The sequence below is a fragment of the Alligator mississippiensis genome, chromosome 8 (genome assembly GCF_030867095.1).
Source record: "Alligator mississippiensis isolate rAllMis1 chromosome 8, rAllMis1, whole genome shotgun sequence".
Taxonomy (NCBI): domain Eukaryota; kingdom Metazoa; phylum Chordata; order Crocodylia; family Alligatoridae; genus Alligator; species Alligator mississippiensis.
In genome coordinates this window covers 7,942,228-7,964,991 of record NC_081831.1, presented here as the reverse complement: position 1 = coordinate 7,964,991, position 22,764 = coordinate 7,942,228, and the positions used below count along the sequence as shown (strand labels likewise).

At 45.7% G+C, this 22,764-nt stretch overlaps 1 protein-coding gene across 1 annotated transcript in view; it reads left to right on the top strand.

The window, feature by feature from the left end:
* Nucleotides 1-811: 811 nt before the first annotated feature.
* Nucleotides 812-22,764, top strand: part of ANKFN1 (ankyrin repeat and fibronectin type III domain containing 1) — a 108,654-nt gene continuing 86,701 nt past the window's right edge. Inside the window, exons 1-2 of the mRNA XM_019494366.2 lie at nucleotides 812-935; nucleotides 14,575-14,779. Of these exons, the coding sequence (XP_019349911.2) occupies nucleotides 14,591-14,779 (189 nt within the window). The 5' untranslated portion in view covers nucleotides 812-935; nucleotides 14,575-14,590. The remainder of the gene's footprint in view (nucleotides 936-14,574; nucleotides 14,780-22,764) is intronic.

Sequence of the window (22,764 nt, the reverse complement as noted above, 5' to 3'; positions counted from 1 at the left end):
GCCTTATAACCTGTCTGGACTTTGTAATATGTTACTGCTTTGTTTTGCTTTTTGTACAGAAATTGGGATTTACATTTTCTTCTGGAGATCTTAAAAAGCTCATTTGCAAATATTTTACTGTCACCAGAAATATTTACAGATTAATTCCTGGAATTTAAGCATCATTTGGGGGGGGTCCCCCCAGTTTAATACCCTTTACAGATAACCTGTTCATGCTGGGAGCTTTCAAATGATCTTGCAGATGTCCCATAGCTATGGATGTGGTTGCTGCTTTTGTTGCTATGATTGCAGACAGCTGTGTTGGTAGCTTGAAGAAGGAAGAAAGAGTACATCACATGCAATCTTGTATCACCGGACACAGTGTAGGGCTATGATCATTTTTTCTTTTATTAATTTAACACAAAATGAGTTGCTTTCAAGTGGCTGCATTAATCTGTTGCGTGTGTTCGTACTTTGTGAGGCTAGATTACAATTGCAGGTTTGTTGACTCTGGGCAGTGATTACTTGCTCTACTTGCATGCTGTGCTGCTGATCATTTTTAAGAGATACAACAGGCTAAGAGCACATAGAAGTCATGGCATCTTTGACTACAGAAGCAAGAGCCTTAGATACCAGTCATTACTATAGCTGCAGTGCTAAGAGTACAAGTCGTGTTAAGGCATCAAATGTTTTACCTATGCTGTTACATTATTTGCTTCTATTTTTTGTTTGCTCATTGTTCAGCACTGAGATGTAATCTGTGATCTTGGACTTCACTAATTGCTTACGGTAAGCTTTTTCATTTCTGATTGTTTATACAGTATAAAAAAGAGATTCATTGGTTCTGCCTGGAGGTTGAGCCAGACGAGAAAGCGAAGCCAATGTGATTTATTGAATGAAGATAGTGGACAATTACTAACAACTTGTTCACATTTTGCCTCATACAGCCTGATCTGGTAAGTCACATTTAATTTTCTAATGCATATGTGCTGTACCTATTACCTGGAGAATGAAATGAGTTCATAAACAGATGCATAAACATGTGTGTTGCCGTGTGGTTTCTCATTTTCTGCGTGTGTCTTTGTAAAATCTTGCAAAGTTGCTGCTTGTGCATTTGTACTGTTTGTGTCTGGTTTGTGCATGCAGCATGTACATGTGTTACATGTAATAAACATAAATCTATAATTCAGGTCTTTCCCACTCTGAGCTGATTTTAGAAACGGTGCATGAATATTTCATCAGTGTTCCCCAAGCCACAAAAGATGTTTACAAGGGTATGTTGTTTGTATTTCATTATATTTAAAATCTACTTTTAAAGCATGTGCCTGTTGGAAAAGGCTACTTTAGCACAACTAGAAACCTGACTGTAAAGGTTAGGTTATGTGGTGGCCAGTAGGGAACTTCTACCTCCTGGCTTCTTATTATGTGCTGAATTAGGGTGATAATAGTGAGAATTAGACTCTGTACGAGGTGATTATTACAAGCACAGTAGCGCAGGAGACGGTTTCCCCAGTGATTTAGACATTTGTTGCTGAAACCATAGCCAGAAGCATTTTTAAACATGATTTTTAATTCTTAGCAAAGCGAGCCACCAACTGTGCCTGTTGCAATGCGAGCAGTTCTGCACACTGCCCAGCACAGCTCTGTCCAAGCCCCACCAGCCCTGCAGCTCATTTACAATTGCGTGCTTGCCCTGCTCCGAGAAGCACCAGCCACTTGGGTCACATATTGTGATGTGCACAGAGATCTCTTCCGAGCCACACTGAGATCACCTGGCCCATTTAATTGGTGACCTAAACTAAGATCTGTGCAGGGGTTTCTAGAGGTGAAGGTCTGGCACATATATCGACCCAGTGCTCCACCTAGCGCCGACTATATTAGCCTTTTGTAATATCTGTTTTCATAGCAGCAGTCGTTCACCTTCCACGTTAGCACATCTTCAGTCTGCTATATGTTAAATACTCGAAGGTATGTGGAATTTCAGTGGAAATGATGCACGTTTTTCTTTTTCGCTTGACTGGTAAGAGGGGGGCACGGTTATGAAGCGTAACCTGCATACATTTCTTATCAAGGGGCCTAAACCATGGTCTTTATAGGATAGCTTAGATCTTAACTATATATTTATCGGCCAATTTAAATACAGATTTGGAGTGCTTGTGAATCACAGAATCATATGGGTGAGAGCTGGAGAGATCCTGGAAAATATCAAATCCACCTCCTTTCCCATTCAGGATTGTTTCTTATTGTACATTTACTAATGACTTTGCTCAATCGAGTTTACTCTGCTTCCCTTGGGAATCAGCTCTATGCCTTAATCAGATCATACTGATAGAAAGTTTTCCCTGGTTATATAACTTAGGTATTCCCTCTTCTTTTTTCACCCTACACCCCCTGTTTGCATATGTACTTCTTAAATACTATAACCTGCTATGATGTCTTGGAGTTTACAGAATACTGTATTAATATGCTGGTTGTCAGAACTACAGAGAATTTAAAATATGCTGTTTTCTATTATCTGTGTGTTTAGTATTGAATCCATGTAAATCTTTGTTTTTGCAGTGTTTCCTATGCAGAATGTAGCCCACTGAGAATTTTTAGGTGATGATGATGTATTAGAGGAGCGGTGCGGACATTGTAATATAGCCACGTAAAGAAGGTGCCATCGGTTTTGTCACTGAATCACTGCGAGTTTTACATTCACCTCTCAGGCTTCTGTCTCCTGGGATGAGGAAAAACACCCAAGAGGTCGTGTGGTGACAACATGTCTTTGACTCCTAAAGACTTCATGGCCCTTGCACTTGTGTTTCAGTAATAAAAGAGTAGCTGTGGCCTCCCTGGGGAATATGGAGGTCCTATCGTTATAGTTGCTGAAAGGGTATCACTGGTACCTGTAACCTTGTGGTCTGTCCGTGTATGGGTTACGGTGACTCGAGTCGGACAGCCTTGTTCAATTATCCGTTCTCGGTGATCCCATTAAAGGGTAAAGAGTGTGCAGTTGCAGGGACGATCTAGGTGGAGTTTCTATTTGAAGAATTAGCTGTACCACAGAGGAAGGGAAGAAGTATTTTGGTGTGATGCTAGTCCTTCCTTGACTGAGGAGAAGCCAGTAGCTCTACAGGCGGGCGGGTGATCAGCTCCTGGAACCGCGGGGACATTGTGGCAGCTGCAGAAAAGGATACTGGCCAGCAGAACAGCTGGCAGGAGTCATTTGTTCTGTCCTTTCCCGTGTGCTTTTCAGTAGAAAGGAAAAAAAATGGGGGATGATCTCTGCGTACCAGAGGAGCAATGGCAACAGAGCCAGATGCTTCTGATGCTCGACGGAAACCGCTTAAGGCTCAGGTTGCCACTGAGTAGCAACGACAGGAAGCACCAACAACTGGAGAAGTGGGCCCCAGGGAGTCTCGCTGGGCATGGAGAGGACAGCTTTGGGCAGGCTTGGTCCTGGGTTGATAAAGGTAGGGCCAAGAAGTAATACTGAGGACTTTCTGAGTGGGTGGCCAGTACTGCTGGCTGGAAATGTTGACTTGTGTGGCCGCTACAGCACCATTTTTGATGATGGAAGAGGCCCTGCTGATGTCCCAAGCCTTGAGCAACCAATTATCTGGTTGTATCCCAAGAGAAAGACTTTTTAAGCAGACTAGAGCGTCTTCAGAGGCATATCATTACCACTTCCTGAAGAAACCTTTTCCCTGCAGAGTATGCCTGTGTGTATTGGCCTGGGAGTTGTAGGGCCTGCAGGTGTCCAGCGGTGAGTACAGTACGGAGAACCATGGACCTGGTGGAGCGATTTCTGCTGCTTCTCTGGGAGGCCACAGCTTGAGTGGATTAAGCTAAGGTGCACTGATGCTTGTATAAGGGGTGTGCGTCAGGACCTGGGGGAACGCCTGTTCACCAAAGAGCTCCAAGGGATGACAAGGTCACAAACTCCTGCAAGACCATTTTAGGCTGGACATAAGGAAAAATTTCTTATTCCCCCACAGCCTGGAATAGGTTCCCTCCAGATGTGGTGCAAGCACCTACTCTGGACTCTTTTAAGAAATGTTTGGACATCTATCTTGCTGGGATCCTATGACCCCAGTTGACTTCCTGCCCCTGGGGCAGAGGGCTGGACTCGATGATCTTCCGAGGTCCCTTCCAGCCCTGATGTCTGTGATATCTATGAAGTCTATGAAATACTTTAGAAACTTCTCAGGTACCTGACTGTAGGGTCAAGAAGGAATTTTTGCCTTCAGTTCAAATTGGCAAAGACCACGAGGCATTTTGCCTTACCTGCAGCAGGAGGTATGGTTCTTTCCCTAAGATCTGAGCATATTTAACCTCTGCCGTTGCAGTGGCCACGGCATTAATAGCGCTTCTAGTCTCCCCTCTTTTCCCATAGCACATTGTAGGGTTGTTCTTACCTCCAAAACATTTTGCATCTTGTTGTGTGCAAGAGGGAGCAACGCCGAAGACCTTGTACAGCAGCAGCAAGGAAATTCTGGCCACGTGATAAGTCTTGACACACCTAAACCGTTCCCATGGATGGAGTACAATCATGTGAGGAGCTGTTTCAGCCAAGAGTCAGCAAGGCAAGGATCCCCTGAAAGAGTCACTTAAACCAACCACAGGGGCAGACTCCTCCAAGGTGCATCAAGCATGGAAGGATGCACTGATGGCTGAGAATTTGAGGTGGGCAATTGGCCCTGAGAAACATGGAGTCCTATGAATGAAGAACAGCTATCCCAGGACAAAGCCAAGAGAAGTTTCTAATCAGTTAATGCACATTGCTCTGCTTAGTGTTCAGGAGGCTTTTGGAAGTTTATAGGGCTTTTTTTGTTGCTGTTTGAAGAATAACCTGTGTCTTTAAGAAGGGTCTGAACAGACTTGGGACGTATTGTTAGTCCAGCAGCTCTACAGTACTTGCACTTTTTTTCTGAGGCTGTATTGGCATCTTACTGATTTGTTTTTACCAGGCCTTATTCTAGTTCCACGATGTGGAAATTCTCCCGAGGTCAAGGGACCTGACATGCAAGTTGTCCATATCTAAACCGCGGGCTAGAATATACCCTACACAGTACTTGACAGTCAGACTTCACGGAAAACCAGCATTGCTGGCACCCACTGCACAGAAGTAAGAGCTGTCTGCCACCAAGAGAGATACTAATGCCTAATAGGAGAGAGAGGGTCGTGGTCGGGGTGTTCTCTGGGATTCTGAAATTTGCTTCTCCTGCTGGTCCAAAATAGCCTGAATTTGGTCACTTTCCAGGCATGCTGCAAAGACATCTGTTCAGTTGTGTTTCTGGAGAGGGATGCGGGTATGCTTCCTGGAACAACGTAGGGGTGGAAGAGAGATTTTCTTGTAGGAGTCAGGCTGGCAGAGTTTCTTTTTTTTTTTTTTTTTATGATTATTTTAATCCTAGGTAGGGTTTTCTTGCAATACTAATTGTGTGTTGCAATACTAATTTTATAAGTTGGGGAGCCTACAGCCTCATACAGATGTAATTTTAATATTTCAATATGAAGAAATAGCTACTGACATCTCCCATGTCATCTTCCTCTCTATGAATAACTCCTCTTCAACTGTTGTACTCTCCATAAATGGCTTCGAGTAGCTGCTGATTGATCAATATGCAGGTGGTTTGGCAGTGAATATCTAAGTAGTTACTTGGCCCTGATTAATGGGTGGTCATGCTGTTGGCTTGAGTTCTTTCATTGAAGGAACAGGCACCAGGCGCCACCATTGCTCGTTCCTAATTAGTAAAACAACAGTGTTGCTAGGACTAAGATGCCCCCCTGGGTACAAGAGGTGCTTGATTTGCTCAGAGTGAATAAGCCTGATCCTTTTACCTTCTTTTTGTTCTTGAATCCTTTGTGAACAGATCCTCATTTCTGTGAATAGTTGACAGGTTTCTCAGGAGTTGGGTGCTCACATCCTATTGACTTCCTACTTGCCCAAATTGTTTTTAAGCTCTGGATGGTTTATGATGGCTCCATAAAAGCAAGTAAACTAATGCATAAGCAATAGCAGAGAACACTCTTGCTTGTGCTTGAACACTGTTGGAAGCATGCAAATGCAAGTATTTGCATTCCTTAATCATGTAAGCAAAAATCCTTTCATGCGAAACGAGCCAAACAAGGCGGGAAGCAAACATGGTGGAACCAAAGTGCAGCTCTGCAACCAAAAACCAGCATTTGCAGGATCCAAACAGGCTGCAGCTTATTCATTCCTGGAAAGGTTCAAGTTAACAGAACCACATTGACTAAAACTTAACACGACGTGCGTGTGACCTGCTAATGCCAGGACTGACGTTCTTTTACCTCCCGGGTGAGCCGTCTTGTGCCTTGGCCTTCAAAGTCCATAGCAAAGAACCGGGAATATTTATATACAAAAACTTCACTGTTCTGAACTACTGAAAAGAAAAAAAAGTCCAACTGTCCTTTCTAAAGCAATCGTAACTTTGCTGAATGCTATGCAGTAGGACGTATGTTCGAGCGAGGGTTATACTGCGCTTGCGTTGTACTTCTGAGAGCTGATCATCAGCCGGTGCAAACTGTCATCTTCTGGGAGCCATCAGGTTCAGGTCTGCTCCACTAGTCTCTTGCTCTTCTTCTCATTTCCTTTTGTTGCTCTTTTTCTCTGCACCCTTTTTCTGGCGCTCCTTTTTTTTTTTGGTGTGTTTTGCACTCTCTGTGTCGTTCTCACACCTTCCCACTCCTGTTTCTTTTCTTAAATGTGCACACATCCTGCTGTTAAGTTGCTTGGCTTTCAGAACTCCTCGGCGAGCTTTCCTGAAGAGCCCGTTTTCCTCTCGAGACCGGAGGGGGCTGCTTGACAGGCAGGGGTGGCATCAGGCTCTTCCTGCTGGGGCGGCGGGGCTGAAGTGGGCTAGGCAGAAAATTGGAGGGGCTGCAAAGACGGGCCAGGCTGGGAGCGCCGTGCCTCTGGCGGGAGGGGGGGGGCTTGGATGGGGCAGCACTAGGAGGGGTGGTTGCGGGGGGCTAAGGTGAATTTAGGGGTGGCTATAGCCCCCCCCCCCAACCTTCCCAGCACTGCCCGTGCTGACCGGATTATTCAATTGTCAGCCGTGCAGGTAAGGAGACTCCTGCTGCAGCTGAGGAACAGAGAGCTACCTATGAAATTAGAAACCTAATACAGAATGCTCCATAAATAAAATAAATTGGTAGAAATGTTCACCTCCTTGAACCCCTCTCAAAGGGTTTAATCTGAGATCTGTTCTGACATGAGCCTCTGTCTTGGCTTTTTTTTTTTTAATTTTCTTCCCTAAAGAGAGCAAGATGCTTCTCCCTGCATCCATTACACTTCCCCCCGACCCATTTCTTTTTTTTGTGGTGCACACTGCACTTCCTCCCATGACAGCCAGATTTTCTCCAAGCCTCTTCAGGTGCTTGTCTTTCAAGTCAGTCGCTCTCCTTTCTTTCCTTGTCCCTTATTGCAAAACCAGCTTTGGGATTTTTCCTGGTCACGTAGCCAAGCCATGTCATTCTCCCATAGTATAGCAGTCGGGACATCAAGTCTGTATCCATTATATTCTTTCCATCTACATCTGAGATGCAGTCACGCCCATGCACTTTTTGAGATGTGTCATAGGCATCTGTGATGAAACGGTGTCAAAGCATTCATCAAGCCAGAGTTTTTGGTGATACCTTTTATCGGACCAACTGCGTAGTCGGGAGACAAGGTTTGACTAGCTTTTGGGCACATACAGCCCTTCCTCAGGTCTCAGGGAGAAGTAGGCACAACAAGTAATGCTCATTGTCATTATCCTTAATATCCCCTTGGTCATACACCAAGGGCCTGCGCTCAACAGGGAGAACCGCTCTGGAAGTGAGATGAGTTTGGTTGGACCTTCCCAACCCAGTGCACTGGTCATCCTGGAGTTCCTGTTTTGCAAGAGTCGGGTTTTTTGCTAGCATGAGCAACCCCCTGCTATTTTTCCCTAATCTTCATATTAAGGTATGTAAAGAAGACATATCAAAGAGTCTCTTAAGGGTGTTGGATTTACTGCTCCCTGCAGCCAACTGTTTGTCCCCCAGATCATGGGTTTCAGGTCCGGGGTTAGGTGACCGCCTGCAAGTCGCCTAGTTCTGAGATAAAAAATCAGCGACCGGCTGACTTACGGAGAGAGAAAGAGACAGAGAAAGATACCGAGATGGAGACCTGCAAGGAGCAGGTAGGCTGCAGCAAGGGGTCCTGAATCGGGTGCAAAGACCTGGAGGGTTGTCAAGCAGCGAGAGATGTTGCAGTTGTGTTGGACAGGTCTGGTACTGAGAAATAAAGCAATCCCTGAAGACAAGGGCTGAAAACCTGCCCCCACTGGGAGCTCTGTGTTGCCTTGCTGGCTGCGTGCAGGTTCCCTCTCACTTGTAATAGTTGTTCTTCCATACACGTAAAGCAGATGGATACTGGTGGCCAGGCTGACCTTTGTTTTAGACAGAGAATGGCAAAATGAGAACAAACAAAGGAAAAATGGCTTTTCTCTGCCAGCCTTTGCCCAGCATGAAAAGAGCTGCCTGTCCCTGCCTTAGAGATTTAAAGGTTCAATATACAGACAAATCTTCTGAGTGTTGTGTAACGGGTGTGTTTAGCTATCTTTTCATCAGAATTCTTTAACGGTGTCTGGGGTGTCTTTCCCCCGCCTTGTTTTGGGTGCATGTAGTGTGGATAATGGCATGGATAGATGTGTCTCACATTTAAGGCCTCAGCTGCTTACAGCTGAATGATTATGGGATAATTTTAACTTTCACTTTAAAAAAAATAACATTTCTAGTCCTTATGCTTTCAAAGAAAAGCTTAAAAATGTGGCTCTACATCAACTTTAGCAGCTCCAAAACCCAGAAAGCAAATGAGAAGAAATCAAAATACATGGCTTAAAAATACCCTCCGATTTGTTTTAAACCATCTTATGACTCTGGGGATACATGACCCATGAACTGTGAATTTTTAGGGAGTGAAAATACTAGAGGCCTTGCAGGTACCTTCTGGAGGAATACACTGATACTTATTGCAGCACGTGGCACCGAGCGGAGATATGGGAGATGTCGGTCCTGCCTGTGACCTGCTCTGTGGCCTTCAGCGTGTCACTTGGTGTCTTTTTGCCCCTGTCTGCTCTTGTCTTTTTTTTGGCTGGTCCATTCAGCCTGTAAGGTCTCAAGAGGGTTTCTCTCGCTGTGTCTCTGTACAATGTGTCATGCACTAGGTCTCTGGTCTCGATTGGGTCATGACACCAATAATTAGTAATATATCAAATGAAAAAGCCAGGAGCTCAAGAGACCACCTCCTTCTCAAATCACCGCCACGCTCTGAATAGGCAGCTCTCCTTCATAACCTGAATTTCTAAAGGAGAAGGTCCTGTTGGCTTGTGATTTTGCACCTTTCTGGACATCTTCCAGGAAAAGCAGTATCCCTGTGCCACCATCCTCCAGGTCCTTAAATATTACATTTGTATTACTAGAGAATATCCTTAAAGTACAGGATGCTCGTGAGAGTTCATTTTGTAAGTGAATCATCCCGTGGCTCACGGAGAGTTGTAGCAGAGTAGTGGACTGGATATGAAGCTGTTATTTCAGCACTAGGACCTAAAAGCTCTGCTCTCGGTGGGTGTTTGTTCGCCGAGCCCTTCCTAGTCTTTACACGTAGCGTTCGGGATGGTTTCTCCTTGCATGCATCTGGTGTAATGGAAGAGCCATCCGTTAGGGACAGGAGGTAAAGCAGGTATCAGAGGAAGCCCTGTGCAGGCCAGCATGCAGCTTCGTAGGAGAGCAGAGAGCAGGGTGGCACGGGAGTGCTCCAGAGGGATTTTTACCCTGAGTCTGAGTGACAGAACAAAATTGCTTTGGGTAAATTGCTGAGCCTCTGCTAAATTCTGCTAATAGCAGGCAATTGCAGAAAATTAAGGTCTCTGGGGGCAAAATAACAGATCCAGCCGTTTCTTGAAACTCATCGAAAGACGTTCCTTTAAACTGAATTGTACTAAGAGACTCTAAAAGGGGCTAATATGAGCACAGCCTTCTGGCCATTTTTAAAACCATCGTGTTTCACTAAACACCTTCTCTTGTGCTTGCCGTTAGCCCTCTAATTGATCCAGTCACTGTGTCCGTGAAGATGACAATTTGGGTATTTGCTGTTAAAACTCAGCACCTGCCCCCCACCCCCAGACTGCTTGGACAAAGGGGTGTTGAGAGCGCCGATAACTTCAGTGTGATTTCACCGTGGGGGCAGAGATGATTTGTGGAGCCTGCACGTCTCTGCCATAGACGTCTCTGCAGGCTGTGAGTTGTGTTGGGATATGGTCGGGGTAAATCTCTGAGTACAGGGATCCACTGGGCAGTGCCCCAGCTGGGGACGTGAACAGTCAAAGCTACCGCAGCATCACAGGTTGGGTAGTCCCCTGTCCTGCAGCCTGGAGGGAGGGTCTTTTCTTTTCCCACCTCCCCTGGTTCTACAGAAGCCGCTAAACCTGGCTACCCACTGCACCGCTCAGGGGAACGGGATGGGAAAGGAGGTGGGGAGTGAGCAGTGAATCGTTTATTGTCAATAGGAAAGATTGCCCAGTATTTCAGATATGCTTCTGAGGCTGGAGCTGGCAGTCGCTGATGTTTTAATGCCAGTATATGATGTTTGCACGCTCCTTGCTCTAGTGCCCGGGGCACTGAACTGTCGTTTGAGAGACCTGGGTTCTTTTTACTGCCTTTGCCGCTAATCTGCTGGGCTTCGTTGCTCTCTCTGCTTCAGTCTCCTCTGCCAACCTTGATCTGTCTCTGGACTGGGGACTCTCCCTGTGTGTCTCAGCAGTGCTGAGTGATTGCAGTCGGGTCTTCTACTGAAATGCAACTAGTAATTAAAAAGCAAGCGGTTGTGTGCCGTGCCCGAGCGCTGGGAACCTCACCAATAAGTGTTCGTCTTCCCCCATATGCTCAGAGAAAGACAATCCAAGACCATTGTAGGACTGCAGCTCCATGAAACCTCCGAGGGGCTGCTTCTCACCACATCCATTTTTGCTCATTAGCTCCAAGGACGTGGCTTGCCCAGATTGCTATTCTTCTGTTGGTACACATCGGCATTCTGATTTAACAAAGAGATCTCCCTGTCACATACCCCAATTATCTCCAGGCTCTTGGCATATGCTCCTCATTCAGGCACCCTGTTTCTTTGCAATACCTCGTTAGCTCAGAAAATGTGCGAGGTTATTTGTAATCAGATCCTTTTGTGTTCAGCCTGTCTGCTTTGCCACCGTTTACAAATGATAACGGAAGAGTTAAAGGACTCGTGAGACTTGGCATTGAGCCTTAAATCGTAAAGGCAAATTATGCCAAAGGCTAACCTCAGTAACAGGGCAAGAGTTTAATAGAGGCTTTTATGATGGTAAATGGTATAGCTGATTGGCGGGTCCTGATCCTGAAAGCCTCCTTGCACAGGGTTTAGGCTGAGAGTCCACAGCAACAAATAGTTGCACGACTTCCACTGTAATTCACTTCACTTCTTGCCTGGCAACCAGCGGTTGAAAGAAAGCACGGTTGGGAGTATCAGCTTCTCTGGACCACCACCATATCTCTTCCAAATGTGGGTCTGGTGCCTTACGCATTAATGGATCTCTGCATTTGGAAAGGAAGTGTTGGGTGGGGGGGAGTTATACCTCGGCTCGTACCCACATTTTATCCCACGTGGACGCCTGTGGGGGTTGTACGTGTTTACCCAAATTCCCCTCTGTAATTTTCAGCCTCACAATGTTGCATCCTTGTTCACAGGTCTAAGCTTTTCAGCCCCCAGAGGAAATGCTCGATAGACTTCCTACTAGAAAGCCGAGGGAGCAGTTCAGAGTCCTCTGCTGTGAAAAGCAGTACGCAAATGGGCATGGCGCGACTTCAAAATACATGTAACCGCCATTCAAAAGATCCTAATACTGAAAGATGCCCGGTACCACAGAACGTAGAAAATATCACTGCTTCCGTTTTCACAATGGTGCCTAGGGACTAGCCAAGAGCACCGCCTAATTTTCCTAAGCACTGTACAAAGAAGCGGAGGCATTTCTTGTCTCTTTGGAGCATAAGCTCTTCAAGATAAGGCAGAAGATGCAGGGGACGAGAAAGGAGCACAATGGTCAAGCAAAGAGTGCCGGTTCGTTATGCAAAGGCTAGCAGGAAGGCTCAAAATCCTGGATGTATTTGACTTATAAAACATACTCTGCCATAGCCTAGACCTTTGTTGGTCACGGGCATGTTAGACTAAAAAGCCTGTTACAACCCGAGTTGCGGCAGGGGAAAAGTAGCAACAGCAGTTTTGCTTTTCTAAGGTTTTGGGGTGTGAGCCTGAAACCCAAATGCAGCAGAGTATCCCGTTCCCAGGCCCCGAGACCTGTTGATGCCAACACGACGGTGGCGTTCCTGCATGATTAAGAGTAACCCAGTGGTCCAAGTGTATTGCATGCGCTTCTCTCAGCCTGCCCCTGTTGGATGCAAATCTGTTATGGTCCCAGCTACTTAACCCTAGTTCATAGCTCCACAGGTCCATGCACTGAGGCTCTGGGTTGGGTTCAAGCCCTTGAGACAGGCATGAGAGTCTTGTTGAGATGTTTCCTGTGAACAAGTTTGGCAGGACTGGAACAAAGGGATCTCCCTTTCGCTACTACCCATATCACAGGGAGTTTTGCCATTAATTTCTGTGACTGTAGGAGTGGGCACTTACACCTCGGCCCTGAACACCAATCACTAGGGACCTACCTAAGTAACGGTGAGATAATGGGGTTTTTGCGGCACGCAGAGCCACCTCCATTCAGTCTCCATCTCTACCGCAGGCTGGTTGATTTTGCAGGAAATTTCAACCAACGCCAGATTTCCTAGCTGTTTTCTGTGGTTTCCACAAAATGTGCAAAACCAAAATTTAGGTAGGTCCCTGCCTATCACTGATTTTAGAGGAGCTACTAAGCCATAAAAATTGCATACGACTTAAACGCAGCATCAAACTGTTCTCAGACCGCTAACAATCTTGGCCTGTGTGATTGCAGTATGTTTGTGCATACAATAAAAATACCAAATTGGAGTTGTATTTTACTAGTTTTAGTATTTTTTATGCATTTGAACCCATTAGGTCCTTTCCTAAGTAATTTGATTCCACTGTCAGGTTTCATAAAAGCCGTGACGCTTCAAGGACTTTATCTGGAGTTTATCGACTTATGTTCAGGGGAAAAAGCTTTTTTATTCCTAAAACTGAACCTGAAAATAAAAGGTTGTCTTATCTGCAGGGTTAGTTTATCAATCCCACCTTGTTCCCACCAGGACCCTCTTGTGCCAGGTGCTGTTCAAACACCAAACAAAGAGAGTCCCATGAGCCAGAGTTTAAAATGTAAGTATAAGAAAAGATATAGCTGATTGCTGCAGACAGATGAGGGAGCACAGGGAAACTGGAAGATGATAGGCAGTAGTCATAGCACATCAGGAGCCCAGTGGTTGTCAATATTTTTGCCAGGATCACAGCAAGCAGGAGTTTTAAGAAGGTGCTGAAGTAGCTCTGCAGATGTTTTTAAGGACTTCCTCCAAGGGATGGGGGCAGCATGAGCGTGACGGACAGCACACGCCTAGAGTGTGGAGAAGCAGCTTGTGTTTGGTGAGAAAGGAGTGAGGAACAAAGAAGGGAGGTATAGAGAGGTGCAAAAGGATCAAGGAAATGGGCTTAGAGACTGACTATTTGGGCAGCTTTCTGGCTGGGTCTCAGCTTACCCCTGAACGTGTACCTGTGTGCAGTAGCGGTGATTGAATTATTAGAAATGAAGGTCAGCACAGCATCTGGAATAACTGCAGTGACTTCAGTGCCATGACTCCGGATTTACTTTGGTCTAGCTCAGAAGAGAGTTTGACCTAGTGCATTAAAACAGGCCACTTTGGCTTATTGTATCAGAAAGGACCATTTGACACCTAATAGCTCCCTTCATAATGGATGCTCAACATAGACACCCCATCCTAGGGGTAGGTATGGCTCTGGAGCAACCCATTTGGTTTGAAGAGTTTTTAAAAATAAAATGCTTTGACAAAATAAAGAGAATGGTCATGCGCTGTAAATGCAGTATAAACCCCTTTCCCCAATTCCCAAACTTCGTTTGATCTTTATCAGAATTATTTCTCAAAGAGAATCATCTAATCCACCAGATATCAAATCTTTTATTCCTCACAACTATTATCAGTTGCTCATAGACCTTAAACGCAGGGGGCTGCAAGTGAGAGAGAAACAGTGGAAAAACCCCTGGTCAGACCCAGTTCACTCTCCCTTTCAGCATCCACTCTTTGGCGCTGTGTGACACCGGAGACTGGGCAAGGTGGACCTATGATCTGACCCAGTAAAAGGCAGTTTTTATGCGGTTGCCTCCGATCTCTCCATGCCATTGAAATCAGTGGGACTATACTGCGAGAAACAACCTGCAATGCAAAGTCTTCAAAATGTGGCCCTAAATAGTCTTGATCTCCCAACAGATGTGTAGCTGGCCAGCATTTGTGGAAAGTTATGTGGCATCTGAGCTGTGCAGGGTGGGTTACAATGGCGTAGTTTTAATGGCTAACATAAGTGGAGCAACCCCTTGTCAAATGGCTGCATTGCCTTCTTTCTAGGACCTGCCACGTGAACATGACGCAGCAAATGCAGAACTTGAATCTTTCCCAGATGAAAAAGAGCGGCAGCGGGCCGTCTTCTCCGAACGCTGCGAAACGGCTCTACCGAAACCTCTCCGAGAAGCTGAAGGGGAGTCACGCATCCTTCGACGAAGCATATTTCAGAGCCAGATCAGATAGACTCAGTCTCCGGAAGACTTCAGTGGTAACTACTTCCTACTTATCAAACTATCCACTTACTAATTTCATTGATTTCCCCTATGTCTCCTAAATCACTTTCCTTCAAAGTTGTGCCCTTTCCCTAACTCTTCATCTGCATTTTGTTTGTTTGTGGGCCCTCTCCACACACACGGTGACTCCCAGCTTCAGGAACACAAAAAGTCCTACAAATAGGAATTGCTCCAGTAGTAAGTGCTGTGCTTGGAAATCAGCTGTTTGGGTGGCAGGGGTTGCTTTTTCCTTGTGGTCTAGATGGTGCTACCTTTCTCACAGTTGCTTCCAGGAGCAAGGGATTGTATGAGTAAACATGACAGAATCTGGCCTTACGTCGATGAAAAATGCCTTGCCTACATTGGACCCAGAGGAAATAATTTTTGATTAGGGGCATCCCAAAGAGTCGAGTTGAGGCATCAGCTTTTCTAAACAACGGAGCAAGTGAGACTCAAATACGTAGTGATGAAACGCAAGGCAAGTTGGGTGCTGTGATGCTGGCACCAGATAGGGATCTAGATCAGAAGAACCCAGGATTCCTTGCCTCCCCTTGCAAAAAAAAAAAACCATGCAAAAATCAAGGCTTTTGGCCTGGGACTTGTCTTCTGGTACAGAGTACGTGTTTATAGTTGAGCATCCTAGTCCCACCTGCCCATGTGAGTAGTCCCAGTTACGTCAATGGGACTACTGTTGGGCAACCTTATGCATCTACTCTGAAAAACCAGCAGACCCTGGACTAATAACACAAGCAAAACCTGGTCTCTGTACCCTGGAGGAGGGCCACTCCCCTCACACTTCAGGTTTTGCTGTGAGAAGATGATTTTCCCTCTGAGCTACAGGGAGGGAGAACAGATGTGGATGCCTGCCAGAATTATATCCTGAAAGATGGCTCCCCCCACCCTAGGGGAGCAGCGAGTTTTCAGAGCTGCATGGGGATGTGCCAAGAAACACCTGCTGGGACTGTGAATCTGTCCCTCCAAGCATTTACTTGAAGTTAGCTAAGTGGATCACAGTGCTCAGCACAGGGCAGGCCTGGTCTCCTAAGGGGGCTGGGATGCTTAATGAGAACATCATGTTCAACCTGGAAAAAACGTGCGGGTTCAGGTTCCCTAATGCACACAAGTCTGCTCAGTACTGCAGGCAGTAGTCCCAGGACTGAAGCCCTTTGAGAGTTAATTCAGGACAATTGCATCGTGCTAAGGGGGACTTGCATGAAGTCCTGGGACCAGGCTCTGCCTGATTCCATTACGGGGACAGAGAGGCCAAAAGAAGCCCTCGTCTTCCCTGGCACGGTCCATGGAAAAGCTATGTTGCTGTAGGGCAAGCGTGGCCGACCTGCAACGCACCACAAGTGGCCCAACAGCCTCCGTGGTGGCACGTGGCAGATTGGGGAGGGGGCAGGCAGCACAGCGGCAATAGGGCGGAAAGCAGAGCAGCAGATTAGGCAGGGGACAGGAATTGGAGTGGCTCTTGGAGAGGGCACAATTTGTGACACACCTGTCAACAAGGTTGGCCTCCACAGCTCTAGAAGAACGGCTGCGTCCGTACTACTGTAGTGCGACGTGGCACCCTAAAGGGAATATAGGACCGTGGCACCCTGCTATCACCCCGTGAGCTGCTCAGGGGAACTGTTGGACCTTGTGGCAGGGGAGGCAGTGGGAAGTACTTACCACACTTGGTAATGGGAATGCAGCCTCTGTCTATCCAGGAGGCATGTCTCCTTGAGGCACAGCATCTGCCAGTGCTTCCAATCTGAGGATAATTTGGGGTTCGAGGAGCTTGGTGCAGACCTGAAGTGTGAGCTGTTGGAAAGCCCTGCCTGGTCATGCTTCCCATCTCCCTTTTTTCTTACCATTTCTTTAATCACTAATCTTTTGTGTGCCTAATGCTGTCAAGAGGTGGTGAGGAGCAGGAGGAGGACACGGCGCGCCAGTCCTAGAGACCAAACTGATGTGTGGGGTGGATGAAGAAGGCTCATCCACCATGTGCATCCTGGCTCCAAAGGAGCAGCTGCCATCTCTGGAGATGGAAGTCTTGTGTTATCCTCGGAGGTCAAACTTGCTCTCTCCTGGCCCCCTTCGGCATCTGCTCTCTGCTTCTCCTTAGCTGGGAACGCTTGGTTCCCTCGCTAGGCCTGGGAGTGTTTGCATTGGGTTCAGTCCTTGGCCATCCCCTGACTATTATCAGCAGTGACATGAGCAGTTTTCCACTGGCAAATAGAGTGAAACCTGCTGAATTAATTTCCCCTGACCCCACTACACCCCAGGAGAGTTTGATAGCTTTTGGTCACTACTGACCTGTAGTGAGTGGTAAGTGCCAGGAGGTGCAACTCTCTGTATCCCATTAGCAATTCAGAGCTTGATCACATACCCTTGAAAGTCAAAGGAGAAGACTCCTGCTGAGCCCAGCGGCTTTGGATCAGGTCCCAACGGAGACATTAAGTCTTCCAAGTTCTTGTTGCTTCCAGCATCCCCTAGAACACAACACGACAGCCATTAAAATAGGGTAGAAATATGACACTTCACTGCTTGCTTGCTGCTGGATTTTCTGATAACTGCATCTGTGGCATAATCATCACCTCTGACTAAAATCAAATTTCCAAATGAGCAAGCAGCATTTTTAGTTTTTCTTCACCTTCTGCTAGCGAACACTTTTTTTCTTTCCAGTTTCTTTTTCTCTGCAGCGCTTTCCAATTCAAGAAATTGTTGTCCTGTGACAGGCATAGCAATACCCCAAAATAGCAGTATTCTTGAACTCGTGTTTATCAAAACAAATATTTGCTGGAATTGCATTAACATTTTTTCCTACCCCGGTAGCACATAGTGGAGTTTTTCAAGCTAACCTAAAGCAAATAACTTGAAAGGGGTACTTCATTTTAATTAGCTACAGAGGATAGCATTCTTAAACACCCTAGCACTGAATCACTTTACTGGAACTTGGTTATTGCTTTCAGCAAAGCAACACTGTGGTCCCTTTCAATATGTAGCTTTCTGAATGTGTGTAATAGCTAAATAAATCTATCCCTTAGCGCAGCTGTCTCAAGTCAAGTCTCCTGGCAGCTTCTAATCCGTTCAAGGAGGAGAAACGGGAAAACGGACCCCAAACTTCAGTGGATCACTTGCAAAAGCGCCTTCCAGTTCCTTTTGCACCCAGTGGTAATTTCATAGTCGGGAAAAATAGTCTAGTGAATGCAAATGCTGGCAGAAATCAGGAGGCTCTTGTGAATTATTTTGACAATACCAGCTGGTCTGAAATGGAACATGTGGGCCTGATATCGTGTCGTCTTCCTATCCCCATTGGAATTGCATACCCCCGAGCTGCAGATGACTGAATAACACTGCAGCGCTGAAGAATGTTTTAAATAGTGTGTGTCAACTAATTGCGGTAAATATAGTCTGCAAAGAGATTCTGGGTTTCTGTTTGCAAACTAACAGTTGGGAAAAGGTGGTTTAGTCGGCAGAGCACTTGTCTGGAGCTCAAGAGCTCTGTTCCTAGCTTAGATGCAGATGCCATGTGTGACCAAGGGCAAACCACTGACTCTACTGTGTCCCCGTTTTAAAAAACAGGATCAATATTTTTGCTAACTTGCCGTAGTATCACGAGATTAAAACCTACTAATGAAGACAAGATGCTCAACTGTTACAGTGATGAGAGCTTTTGTATGTCGAAATAGCTCTAACTAGATGTAACATTTTTCTTTTCGCTGTTCCAAACTAAGAGACAATTTGTCCTCTCCAGCGTACTTCAGCCCTTTGAATTTTCACTTAGAATATTTGATTTTTGTAGTTTGGTGACAGGGAGATTTGGAAAAGAGACAGAAAATGGGTTATACTGCGTGCTCCGCTCCTTGTTTGGATGAATGTAGGTTTTTTAATGTTTGAGAAACGAATTTAGGCCTGTTCTGGTAAGGCATTTAAGTGTGTGCTTAAGTCGTGTTCACCAAAACGCTCATGCCCAGAATTTCTGATGTACAGATATAAAATTACAGATAGGCACCTAGTAGGATTTTCAAAGGTACCTGAATCACGGTCCTGAACTGAACTAAATTAAAAAGAAAATCTCCAATAATGTTTTTGCAATATTTACCTGGCTCTGGGGATGGGTACAGTCATGGTATGGCACCTAACATCATCTGATAGTGTAGACCTATACATTTTTTTAATGCTCTTAGCCTCAGGTTGTACATCCATAGTAAACACCATGGAGTTCATTCAGCTACAGTATTCAAATTGCAGGAACTGGCCCCAAATACTGAAGCTGTACCAAAAAAAAAAAAAAAAGATTGTTTGGCTTATTTCTAAAACCCAGGTTTGCCCCTTGCAATGTGATATAATTGGCACAATACAGATTTTGGACTTTCGGTATAATTTGAATATAAAATAAGGTGATATTTGTCACTTGAATAGCGCTGTATAAAAACTCACGCTGAATCCTCACCCATATGCTTTGAGGTCAGGTTAAATAAGAACTCATGTTAATTTTATAGAAAAGTGAGATTGAGGCTGTACCTTGTATCACAGAAGAATTCAGTGTCGGGAGAGGATTTGAAGGCAGAAAGAAATAAGTGGCTTCTAGTCCTGTATTCACCCCACTAGAGCCCCTGCCCCCTGGAAGTACTGAACCATCGATTTGTCTCGCCTGGTCTTTTTTCCTGCTTGCGCACTGACTATCAATCATTATTTTCTCAAGAGTACGTACTCCATTTCATTCAGCTAATAAAGAGTTGTAGAGATGTCTTTATGAATTGATTGCCAATTGACTTGACTTGCACAGCGGTGGTACCCGGCACCTGATAGTGTTTGTTTTTTCCCGTCAGATGAATGTGCCGGCAGTTCTGATGCTTCCCCTGAAATTTGCTTTAGCTGTATATATGCCATGAACACAGAGGGTGCAAATGCCTACATAAAATGAACTTGTAAGGGGTGCAGATGTAGCCAGAATTAATTCATTTTAAAGTTTAAATAAATATTCATGTTAAAATGGCATTTATAGCCAGCTCTAAATCTTAACAAAAAGCAGGGTTGTGAAGGATATAGTTGACAGTTCTCCATTCAGGGCAATAAACCAGAGAGAAAAGGAGTGTGCTTATTAACCCTAAGGCTAACACCCTTATTTGAGTCAAGTATGCCTCGATAGCTTGGTGACAGGCAGCTCCCAAAGGTATGTCATAACCTCAAGCTCCCGTTGATTTCATGGGGTTTGATGACTTTTCACGTGTTTCAGGATCATACCACAAATGAGCACGATTCCCTCGTTCTAAACAGACTGTTTCAGCATTGAATCAAAGGAGGGGAAGGCTGCGCTACACCCAACTTCTGAGCTGTGGTTTCTTTGCAGCCAAGTATTACATAAGCCGAACAGCAGATGTGTAGAGCTGCTGCAATAAAAGGAAACTCTGCTGCATTGCAGTAAAACAATGTAATTTTAGGATTTTCCCTATAATTGGGGAAACTTGCAAGGTCTCTCTCTTACCTTGATTTTAGATGTCCCCTCTTAAACGACAATGCTTGCCTTGAAAAACTTAAAAAATTGCTTTAGGTAACATTGTCCATCTGTCTAGCTACCTGTCACTCATCTGCCTCTCATTTCAAGATTGTCCTTTTGCACCATCATGATAACATCAGCGTACTCTGTGCACAGATGAAATCAAGATCCTAGAATTGCAGTGCTAGGTACTAGAGGCCCGTGCCCTGAGCATCGTTTGCTCCAAGTTTTGTCTTGAAATGGAGTTCCTTGGAAATAGGCAGAGAGCTGGACCCGATGATCTTGTAAGATAGCCTGTGCAAAGCAGCAAGTATTCGCTTCGGATTCGGCCAATTTGAAGGGACAGCGATTCGATTCGGAGATTCGAATCACTGTCCCAATTCGATCTGGCTGAATCAGATCTGAAGATTTGGCACCGCTTTGGAGATTCGGCCATAGACTAAACAGACAGCAGTCCTCACCATGCTGGACACAGCTGCCTCCAGCTGGTAAGTCTGTTGTGGTGGGCAGAGGGGGGAGGAAAGGGGCATGGGGGGCAAGGGCGCAGATCAACACCCCCACAGCAAGGGAAGGATTGGGGCTGGGGCTGGGACAAGCTGCCCACGGAGGTGCGGGACTCGGGGAGAAGGGCAGGGGGCTGTGGGATGTGGGCGCAGCGGTGCTTGGAGCAGGGGCTATGCCCTGCTGCCACTTGCCTCACCGGGGTAGGGGGCAATGCAATGCAGGTGCGGCTTGCTCCAGAAGGGGCCAAGTGACAGCAGGCCATAGCCCCCACTCCCAGCACTCCCATGCCCGCATCCCCGCCCCAGCTGGGCAGCTTGTCCCAGCCCCAATCCCTCCCCCTCGCCCCTTCCCTCCCCCCTCTGCCCACCACAACAGACTTACCAGCTGGAGGCAGCTGTGACCAGCATGGTGAGGACTGCTGCCTGTTTAGTCTATGGCCAAATCTCTGAAGTGGCACCGAATCTTTTCCAAATCGATTCGGAGGCTTCTGATTTGATTCGGTTTCAGAGATTCGGCCGCCGAATCCAGCCAAACCTCCTCCAAAGCAAATCAGCTACCAAAGCTTCACAGAGCCCTATTGTAAGGTCCCTTCTAGCCTCTAACGTCTATGAATCTAAGTGTTTGCCTCTCTTTTGTGCTTTGAACTCTCAGGATAAGCACAAAAGAGAAAGCCAGGCTCCTTACAGTGGGTGGAAAGGCCTAATACAACTGTGCTTGATATGTTAAAGATAAAATTAAATGCAGCGGGGGTGGAGGGGGTGAACAGCATGTAGACTAGGCTTGTAACCTCTTTTCTGTTGGGCAACCAAATACACTGATGAGTGAAGACAGCTTACGGTGGCTGCCCTTTCAGATAACATCACCTCATTTGTTGTTATGTGTCTGATACTTCCTGTGCAAAGCCGTGTCCATGTTCCTTCTGACCAGGTGGTCCTCAGCCCTATCGCACTGTTTTCAATTAATTTATTGCATATGGATTAAATGTTTCTGAGGTTTGGCATTTCTGAGCCCCCAAGTATTACATAAGCAGAACAGCAGATGTGTAGAGCTGCTGTAGTGAAAGCTAGAGCTGAATAAAAAATTTCCAACAGAACTTCACTCCCTCCAAAAATGGCTGCTGCTTCTTTTCTTTTGTTTGTTTTTGCAATCAATGTGTTCTTCGGGAATATTGATTTCAATGAAATTTTGTTTTGAAAAAAATTAATTTGAAGTGAAGCCTTTGCCTAAGGTTGAAATACTCCATTTCAGTCGTTGAGGATTGCAGTGCATCGTTTTTCATTTGATTGATTTTTACAGTCTAAATTACAATATAAACATTTCTGAAATTGATATCGGAGCACAGTGTCGCCATGTTATCAAAACAGCGCATTTAATTTGCCCCCAAAACCATTTATTCTGACATTTTTGGCAAAACACATTTTTCAAAATGTCTTGCCCTCACTCTATTTTGTCATGCAAACGAATGTTAAAAGGCACAAGTATGAGAAGACTAATGCCACAACACCACTGGCTGATGTTACGGATGGAGATTAGAGGTGTCTCGGAGCTAGTAGAGGCCTTAACTGCCCACATATGGGGCACTCCATCTTTGGCTGCCAAACCTGAGATTTCTTGGGCCCGATTTCCTGAGACACAGCTCGCTAGTAGCTCATGATAAGAACAGTAGCAGGTGTCTTAGGGGCTGGAAGGGACCTTAGAAATCATTGGGTTCAGCACCCCTGCACTTGGGCAGGAAAGACCACTGGACCCCAGAAAGATGGGCATCAAGATGCTTTTTGAAGATTGCCGGGGTGGATGTGTTCACTTTGGATCTTAGATCTCATGTAGAGTAACCCAAGATCAAGGATGTCCCTTTGACCGCTCTACAGCTGGCTCCAGTCAGTGGTGTTAGGCTATCCCTTTCAGGACTAGAAATTGCTTTCTGATAGAGGCCTCAAAATTCACGTGTTACTCTCCATTGTCCCCTGCCTCCCTAACGCTCTCCTGTAGCAA